General features: G+C 32.5%; 2 protein-coding genes across 2 annotated transcripts; both read left to right on the plus strand.

Moving 5' to 3' along the window:
* Nucleotides 1–282: 282 nt before the first annotated feature.
* On the plus strand, nt 283–2,244 carry LOC149899784 (uncharacterized). The gene is made up of 2 exons (XM_090114049.1): nt 283–484; nt 1,435–2,244. The coding sequence occupies exons 1-2, from the start codon at nt 283–285 to the stop codon at nt 2,199–2,201; spliced, it is 969 nt and encodes a 322-aa protein (XP_089970175.1). The 3' UTR covers nt 2,202–2,244.
* A 4,261-nt stretch (nt 2,245–6,505) lies between these two features.
* On the plus strand, nt 6,506–9,595 carry LOC149899785 (uncharacterized). Its single transcript, XM_090113904.1, has 4 exons — nt 6,506–6,709; nt 7,132–7,324; nt 7,702–7,820; nt 9,381–9,595. Exons 1-4 carry the CDS (start codon nt 6,506–6,508, stop codon nt 9,534–9,536), a joined length of 672 nt encoding a protein of 223 aa, XP_089970030.1. The 3' UTR covers nt 9,537–9,595.
* The last annotated feature ends 261 nt before the right edge of the window (nt 9,596–9,856 follow it).

The raw sequence follows: 9,856 nt of genomic DNA on the forward strand, positions 1-9,856 counted from the left end.
TCGGCCGACTAAGCCGATAGTTCAGTTCGCTCCGAGCTTTGACAGCGAATGGTCGGCCGCGCGTGTAAAATGGTATGGGAGACATGCATAGAGTATTTATATATCATATTGTGTACAAGCCGGCGCATTCTTTTTCTTAATCAGAGCGCATTCTAAATTTCAATTTCAAAATTAGAATTCTGATTGGTTTTGTTTTTGGTCGATTTTTGTATAAATACGGGTATTGTGTGCAAATAAAATTATTACAATCCGAAACGTCTTTGAGTTTACAACCCCTCTACAATGGCGTCACTTTCTCAGTCGCTTATTTCGGAATCTTCGATCATTACTTTGATCGAGGAAGTCGAAAAACGCCCTGCACTTTACAAGAAAAATCTAAAAGAGTACTGTGATGTAAATGTAAAGAAAAAACTGTGGGAGGAAGTTTGCGAAGCTGTTGTTCCTGATTGGAATGAGCTTAGTGCTCAAAATAAAACAAATCAAGGTACGATACATTTTTATTTATTTACATTACACTTTATTATATTGACACGGAATTGAGCCTGCAGGAGATATAAAGTATGACGACATGTATTGCCGAACATTATTCATATTATTTCTTCCTCGGTTATTTCCATTTGTATTGAAGTTATTCATGGTACAACTGTAGAGAGTGTCTTTAAAATGTATTCCATCTTTGATTCGTACATAATTGTGTAGGACACAGCAAGCTTTAATAATTTTAACACAAAAATTGATATTTACGTCAATTGGACGGTGAAAAATACGCCATTTATTAGCTAGAATCCCGAAAGTACATTCAACCATGCGTCGAGCTCTTGTATGTCTATAGTTGAAAATTCGCTTGGTGTAGTTTAAATTTCTTTTTGCATAAGGGCGTAATATATGATTTCCAAGTCCAAACGCTTCATCGCCTACGACTGAGAATGGAATAACATCTCCGACATCATCATTAGGCAATTGCCTTCCAAAAGGAATATTTAGTCGATTCTCGGAAAGCCGTTTACCCATTTCTGATGTTTTAAATATTTCCGAATCACTAGCTGTTCCATAAGAACCAACATCAATGTACACAAATTTATAATCGGCATCTGTCCAAGCCATCAAAACGCAGGAGAAGAACTTTTTGTAGTTAAAATATGATGAACCGGAATGTTCTGGCTGTATCATCCGTATATGTTTGCCATCGATCGCTCCAATGATGTTTGGAAAATTTGTGCGACTATAGAATTCGTCTGCTATTTCAATCCAGTCATCTTCTAGTTTGGTTGGCATATATAAGGGTTGAAGCATATTCCATATTTGCTCACATGTACTTTTTGTAATATCTCGTATTGTAGAAGCTCCCATCAGATAATCAAAAGACAATGAATTGAAACTTGCTCCAGTAGCCAGATACCTGTAATGAATTAATTATATTTTATTATTTTTCAGGCCGCGATATACAAAAAAAATGGGCCAATTTACGGACTTGCTTTCGCCGAGAATTAAATGCACAAAAGAACACAAAGTCGGGGCAGGCTTCGGTCAAGAGGCGTAAATACGTATACTTTGAACAATTATTATTTTTACTTCCATGCATGGAAAATCGTCAAACGGAAGGTAACCTGAACCTGGCCCAGGATACTTCAGGAAATGCGGAAGATGATGAAGAAACTGCTCCATCCGCTTCCGCATCTTCCGCACCTCCTCGCCAGAAGAAAACTCGTGTTTCGAAGAATACGGATTTGGATGAAGCAATATTAAAAGCATTAAATGAGACTAATGTTGATGAAGATGTAAACTTTGCATTGTCTCTTGTCCCATCACTCAAAAATTTAACCGCAGATGAAAAACTCGATGCTAAGATTAGTATTCTTAACGTATTTAAACAGATACGACTTGGTAGGCGTGTTCAGCCTCTTTCTCAACCAACATACACCATACTGCAACAACCCCTAAACTCTTTTCCTGTTTACCAACGAGGGACTAACATCTTGCCGCCACAACAACAATTACAGGCTTATGCATCCGGTTCTACACCATCCCCCACTTTCTTGCCGCCACAACAACAATCTCAGGCTTATACATCCGGTTCTACACCATCCCCCACTATACCACAAACAACCATTCAAAATGTTTCATCACCAGCTGATTCCAACATGTCAGCCGAGTCATATTATACAAATTTTTCAGAAGATTCCCAAATATACGACTTGTAAACTTGGCATTTGAATTATAATAAATAATTAAAAATATGTTTTGTGGTTTATCTTACCTTATCGTAACGCTCAATCTCTCCTCCACAGGTATAGATAGTCTTAAATTTGTATCCTCCTTCGCTATTCCTGGTCCAATTAATTTGACAAGTTGGTTGAAGCTAGTTATGCTCATTCGATAAAAGGCGAAAAATTTTTCCGGGTAATCGAGTAATTTGGAATGCATAGTGTAAAATTTTCCATTTAATAATCTATCACTAAAGATAGGATGCACCCAATACTCTCGAGCTCTCTTTTTAATTTTCCTCCTCCGGTGTATGAGAGCAATAATAACAATTCTATGCAATGTTTTATTAATTTTCATTGTGCGGTGCGACCACTCTTTTCAACGGTTGGTTAGAAACTAGCAAATAGTCGGCAGACTGTTGGATAGTTTGCGCACTCATAACCGACTGAACTGTTTAGTTGAACCGGTGTGCGTACTAGCAGGCCAACCCGACTAAACTATCGGCCGATAAAAAGTCTGTGGTCTGCGGAAATCTGTTCCAATGAACAATTAAATATCTTGGGTAAAAATAAACGTACCTGATTTATAAATTAATTATTTAAGCATCCTATTTGAAGCATAAAGCGCGTCACAAACGGTGAAGATACTATAATATTTTATGTTAAGATTCTCTAATATAAAATATTACACTATCTTAAGGTATCCGGTATCAGCGTTCTGACCATCATTTTTCTTTTTGTCATTGCGTACTAAGACCCCTGTAGAACCGCCATCCTATTACAAATGACCCGAAACACTGACACAAAATTTCGGTGCTTAATAAACACTACAATATAATTAATGTTAATGCATTAATAATATGAATAGTTTTTACGTCCTCATTAAATTAAAATATTATGTAAGTATCATACGATACAATGTGTGAATTAAATAATTGCAATGAGCGAAAACTGAAGTTTAATTGTAACAAAATTATTTTATAAAAGCATTTATTACTTGAGTTTGGTAGAATAGTAGGATATCATAATATTTATTATCTTATTATACTTATTAAAAACTAAATAATATTACTAAAACAACCTTTTCCTATATACTTCAAATTTTTCCTCCCAAAAGTATAATTGAGAACAATTTTTATTAATGGCATGCTAAAATATCCAAAAGGGTTATCCATAATGAGTGCAAGTTAATGAGCCTGAAACTCGACGATATTTATTTATAAACGGTAACAACTCGTGAAAGGGTATGATTAATTACTCGTTTTTTGGAATTAATATTGCAAAATATTAATAAATGTTAATTGAATATAAAATTGACGTTACAGTGAAGGTTACAGTCGGTAAAAGAGTAAAGTTTAGATTTAAATATCGATATAATATCATATTATGTAAACAAACAGACATTTATCGAGCTAGACTTCATTTTAGAAGCGCCTTTTTATCGTCAAAATACAGAAAAATAATAATTTACTACCGGTTTGGAGAACAGTTTCAACATAGAAGAGCCGACAAGAAATTCTAGTGACTAGTTGCTCTTTAAAAATAATTTCAAGTAACTAGGATTAAGAAACATGTTCTTTTTAATTATTATCTAAATAAATACTCACATTTAACAATACTTATTTGTGTTTCAATAGATTTTGTTATGAGTTTAAATTCTTAATTGTAATTTGTGTTTAAAATTAGAATTCAATTAACAAAAATTATATTCAGAATAAATACCTATGTAACAAAAATAACATTACAATATTATTTTGTAACATCCCATAACATAGAAATATTATGCAAATGAATACTCTCCTTCAAATTCACAACAAAATTGAAGATATAAAGAACTTACTTCCGAATTTATTATAATTTCATTCGACGCTAATAAACTCACGATTCGAAATTTCATATTAAAATTCAAAGGGAGATTTCTGAATGAAGATTTTCATAGGATACATTAAAATCTGTTTTCTACGGCATCAGTTTGGATGCCACTTCGAGAATAAGCGGAAGCGATTAAATAGACAATAGACAATAGACTACTAAAAGACTACTACAGAAATACTTCAAAAATAGTCAGTAACAACGTTACTTATAAAACAGAAGCAGATCACACATTTCTATGAATGTGAAATAAAAATTAATTTAGTTAAATATTCCAGGATGTTGGCTGTTATTCCAGTTGAAAATACATTTTATCAAATAAATCAACGTACTTTAAGTGCTTTCGCGTTGTTAATATTGACAAGCATCTGTACTTAAAATTTAAATTAATATTAACTAATCTACATAATGAAGAAATTATTACTAACAAAACGACATTTACTTCTTCTTAGGGCTGATTTTTCAATCCTTGGTTAATACTTATTCGTCGAATAACTTACTAAACTACCATTTCAAAAATGTATTCTTTGGCCGTATTTGACAGTTTACGGGTGGCATTTTAATATTATCGTGTAATACTTTATTTGGCGGATAAGTTTTAACCTTGGATTGAAAAATCGGCCCTTAGTAAAATATTTGATTAATTTCTACAAACGCTTACGCTTGTACTAGATACCAATCAACCTGTCCGTTGGGATGGCAATAACAAGTCCATAAACCGTTTTTACTGCCTTTGTTCAAGTAAATGTATGTAGGTTTCTTTTTAAACAATGACCGTATTTTAAGACGGATGTTGAAGACAGCAGAAGACAGATAATGGAAAATATTTTAGGAAAATGGCGCTCCCTTGAGCATCGATTCACTTATGTTTAATTTAGAGTGAAATGTATTTAAGAAGCTAAGAGAGAATGAAAATTTTATACATGTTTGCTTAGCTTTTTCCAGTCAATTATTTACATTTGGTTAAGGCAATAATAAACTGTTTTAGTGCTTGATACAATTTAACTTTATTTTGTTGTAACATGATATTACTGTGCTTCGATATTAATTACTAGCTTTCCACCCGCAGCTTCGCCCGCGCAGTCAAAGAAAAACCCGCATAGTTCCCGTTCCCGTGGGATTTCCGGGATAAAACCTATCCTATTTCCCGTGATAAAAAGTAGCCTATGTCCTTTCTCGGATATCAAAATATCTCTATACCAAATTTCATGCAATTTGGTTCAGTAGTTAAGGCGTGATTGAGTAACAGACAGAGTTACTTTCGCATTTATAATATTAGTATGGATTGTTCTAATTTTGTTTTGAATATTAAAATATGACATCGCATAGATACGATTTACAATTTACAAAAAATAAAAGTTCAACTAAAATCTAATTAAAATATGTACATATATGTCGACAAAAAATAGGTTTATAATTTTATTACAATACTAGCGGTCCGCCCCGGCTTCGCCCGTGGTACATATTTACGTTTTCTCTACATAAGAACCATCCTCGTACTTCAAGGAATATAATAAAAAAAGAATTAACGAAATCGGTTCAGCCGTTCTCAAGTTATGCGCTTACCAACACATTTTGGGATTCATTTTTATATTATAGATTTTGTATACGAATGATGTTTATTTTTATACTTATCATTAGGTAACAGAGATATTTAAGCCAAATACTAACAACTTCTGCAAACATGAACTTTACTCCTATAACCTTGGGTGATTTATCGTAATTAGTCGTCCACCCACATGAAAATTTAGTATTGCGTTGTAGTAACTATTAAGTAATCTGTTGTAACTCTAAACGTCTCGTATTTGCGCTATTAACCTATTATCCTATTTGTGAATCGTTGTCTTAATTTTGTACTAAATTTACTGTAGCCTTATAAAGTTTAGAGCACCCAAAAATTATTTTTATAACATAGCTTTAGCAAAGTAAAAGTTAAATAATCATGAACGATAGAAGTTTGAAAATGGTATTTTGCCAAATTTGGAACAACATAATAATCAATATGCTATTCAAATACGTGATGTATTTCGTGTAGATGTATCAATCAGGGATAAACATTTAAATTCAAATGCGACGATAAAATCCACTGACTGTACAGAGTTTACGTACAGAAAAAAAGAGCGTGTGTGCCGAGCATAAGTGTTAGAAGTGTAACTTCTTTAGCAAGATTCAACGATACCAAATCGTTGCATTACTCCATGACATGACGGTATTGCCATGACGCGACCTTGAAATTTTACTATCAACGCACCTAAAGAAGTTTCACTTCAAAATTTAAATCATAATGCAGACAATAAATACTAAGCTTTTACAATTTTTCCATTAACTCACATCAATACCCGTCGAGCCGTCCCGTCTGAACCATTCTTAATCCTACAAAATAAAACCACTCAAGATAAACCTAGCCAACATTAATTCAGTCTTCCACGATGTATCGTATCAGCCTCCTTCTGTCTGTCTTCACTATAATACAAGCAGAACATGAGTTTTGTGACGGTTTTAAAACCGATTTTGATATAAAGAAGGCTATAGGCCCGTGGCACGTGGTCGCTGTTATACCAGACACGAATTTTTCCAGAAAACTAGATACTAATTTCTCGTGCTATCAAGTGGACTTTAGTGAAGTTGATGAGGTATTTGTGTATTTTATATTATAGTAATACAATTAAATAATAGCTCACCTTCCTCCAAAAAGAGCAACAAAGAATAAAAAAAGAAATAAACTTTTATTACGAATAAGTAGCTTCTTTCTCCACCGGTGAAAAAAATTTAAGTGGTTGTGAACTTTGTTTGTTTGCAAACAAAAATCTTTCTTCTTACAAAAATTCCACTAAATAATTACTTATCTACTTAAATCAAATAACAAATAATTTAAGAATACACAAGTTCCGTATAAACGAGAGTTCAATGTAAAATTTCATCTTTCAGAGTTTTCAGAGTTTTCCATTTTCCCCGAGTTTGCTGCGCTTCTCATTTGCATTGTGTAGGATATTTCATATTAATTATTCGCATATTATATTAAATAAGATATTAATTCAAAATATTTTTCCAACAGGCTGGTCTGAAATGGATGATAAAGGAACGTTTCGGAAAACAATTTGACGACATAATCGATAAGGTCCCAGGGGAGGTGATCCGCCTTCGATACCATACGGATGAACCTTTTGACATCTGGTCCAAGGCCGTGCCTGGTGTGACAGGATGCTATAAACAGTTGCTTGATTTGAGTAGCAATGAGAAAGATATGAGTAAGTAGATTTTAGCTGTATTATTTTGTAGATTTTAAAGTAATATATAGATAATATGTATGTATGGAGATGTAAATGCCTGTTCTGGTTCTTTGGTAATCTGGCTAAAGTATTTTAACAATATTACTTGATAGGACACTAAGTTGAGTTTTGTATATTGTGAAACACTGGTAAATTATACTATAAAATGATGGACAAAATGATCAATCGTCGTGATATATAGCTTATACAGAATAAGAAAATTATAAGCCAGTACAATTGAAACAATAGCTAATACCAACATTATTTAACAAGTGATATAAAAACTATGAATTAATGAATAAATACTACCTATGCCTTAATCATTCATTGTTTTGGATATTATGTTTTATTTTCAGATCAATCAAAGACTTTAGATTCGCCAACGCTTCTGCATCTACTAGAAACAGATTATGGAGTATTTCTGTTACAAGTCCTTTGGGGAAGAATATCAGCTATCATTTATAAGAGAGATTTGGTAAGTAATTAATAAAACTACTGTGTATTTAATCTTTAGTATTGCTTTTTACAAAAGTCATGATATTTTAATTCGGAAAAGTACAAGTTTTTATTGAATAGACTATGTGGAAAAAAAACTATTTTCGTAATTCCAACATAGATGCTAGTTTCAACATGTTATTATCAGTCAGTTAAAATATACATAATAAAATAATAATCTCATGTATTTCGGTCAAAAAAGCTTTATCAGCAAGGGGCCGTTCAAGTATTACGTAAGCACCAAGGGGGGGTGGGGGGGTCTCTTTTTTGCTTATTTTGGATGACATGGGGGGTGGGGGGGTCTAGATGATGATTACGTCATCGTTAGTTATTTAAGTTTTTTCGGGGATTCCCGCAAATAATACATATGCGTAGGCACTCGCTTTGAGAACTGATTAGGGGAATTACCGCGCATTAGGGAAATTACCGTGCGCTATTCACTTGTCTAATAATTCACTCTCGTGCCGGCCGGCTCCAAGTGCGCATCTATCAGTATTGTTTTGTTTGGATTCTAAACGTATTGTAAGCATTGAAAGTTATTTGTGTTTATGTTGATGCAAATAGCCAAAGTTTAACGTTTTAATTATTTAAATTTAAATATCTTATTAGAATGTCATATCAAATAGACAAATCCAAGTTATACCAAAAACTGTTCGAAAGTTTTAAAAAATCTCATACTAGGACGAAAGTGCAAAATGTACAAAAGTTAGTTAACGAAGTTTGGCGAAATTATAAATTTTACAAGCAAAGTCAGATAAGGAACTAGATATCTATATATAACTAGGTATCTAAGAGAATTGAAGAAGAAATCCAAGCGGCGACTAAAAATAAATCCAATCTGCTTCATTTTTTTTCCAAGGTGAGTAAATATAAGTACAAAGTTTCTCTTTACGTTCTGTAACAATTAAAACGACTTATGAGTAAAAAATATGGTGGCCTATCTCAAAGTAAAAAGGCACATGATTGATATTTTATTTCTTAAGATCGACTTCGGCAATTGGTCACAAAATACACGGTGTTTTCAATAATTTTTGTATGTGAAGGGTTTCTGTGGGGAAAAGCTTTCAATAATATCATGGACTATATTTAAACGCTGCAGGTTTTATTTAGCAGACTCTACTCAACACTGAGCAGCAATCCAATGTCAACGATAACTTAGAATCATGGATTCAGGTTTTATGGACTGAAGACTGTTAATGTGTTCCGAAAATATGTTATATGTTATAATATGTTATATGTTAGTTATGTTCTTTATTTATGATTATATTTTTTTGTCATAATACTCTATGTGTATCAGTTAAACCTAATATTTTCATGAATTTTCCTATTTTAAAAATAACAATATAAAAAAAAAGTTTATTACTAAAATTGTTTACGTAAGCATAGGGGGAGGGGGTAAGTGCTTTGCTTACTTTTGATGACAAGGGGGGCGGGGGGGTAAAAAATGGTAAGAAATCTGCTTACGTAATACTTGAACGGCCCCCAAGCAGTAAAATAGGAAGTAGTTGTTCATGATTTTTTTTTATAATTCTTTTTACAGGACGTGCAAATAGAGCAACTTCGACCTGCATATGAATTCCTGTCGATGTACAGAAAAAATCTGGTCGAACCGAAGCTTTGTAATTTAGACTTATTGACTCCACCAAGTCCTAAACAAGAAACTAACAATACTATGCTTACGAAAATACTACACTAATACGTATGTCTAATTGTCTATCTGTTTATTTTGTATTGTCTTTGTAATTCTTTAATGTTCATTAAATAAATAAACAACAAGATATTTGTTTCATTTCATCTGTGACCTTTGATCTTATTTACCTAGTTTAAATGTTATTATTGAACTAAAAATATATCTAGTGTTTGATATAAAAGATTTTTTATTTTTCAATATCAATACAATGACTCTGCTGTTATTTAAAGTAATAATAAAATATAAATATTAAAATGGCAATTTGTTTAACAAAGTTACATGGAATTGAAGTGAAAAAGTAAAGAGAAAACAAAATTGTATTAATT

The sequence above is a fragment of the Colias eurytheme genome, chromosome 20, assembly GCF_061535395.1.
Source record: "Colias eurytheme isolate Ceu_HAF_F1 chromosome 20, ilColEury1 Martin Lab GWU primary, whole genome shotgun sequence".
In the NCBI taxonomy this organism is placed as follows: domain Eukaryota; kingdom Metazoa; phylum Arthropoda; class Insecta; order Lepidoptera; family Pieridae; genus Colias; species Colias eurytheme.

Bases quoted from the DNA above. Each gene is read 5' to 3' on its own strand.
- LOC149899785 (XM_090113904.1), top strand. From the start codon at position 6,506: ATGTATCGTATCAGCCTCCTTCTGTCTGTCTTCACTATAATACAAGCA. The intron at 6,710-7,131 runs GTATTTGTGTAT...TTTTTCCAACAG, and splicing joins ACTTTAGTGAAGTTGATGAG to GCTGGTCTGAAATGGATGAT. The intron at 7,821-9,380 runs GTAAGTAATTAA...TTCTTTTTACAG, and splicing joins TCATTTATAAGAGAGATTTG to GACGTGCAAATAGAGCAACT.
- LOC149899784 (XM_090114049.1), top strand. From the start codon at position 283: ATGGCGTCACTTTCTCAGTCGCTTATTTCGGAATCTTCGATCATTACT. The intron at 485-1,434 runs GTACGATACATT...ATTATTTTTCAG, and splicing joins TCAAAATAAAACAAATCAAG to GCCGCGATATACAAAAAAAA.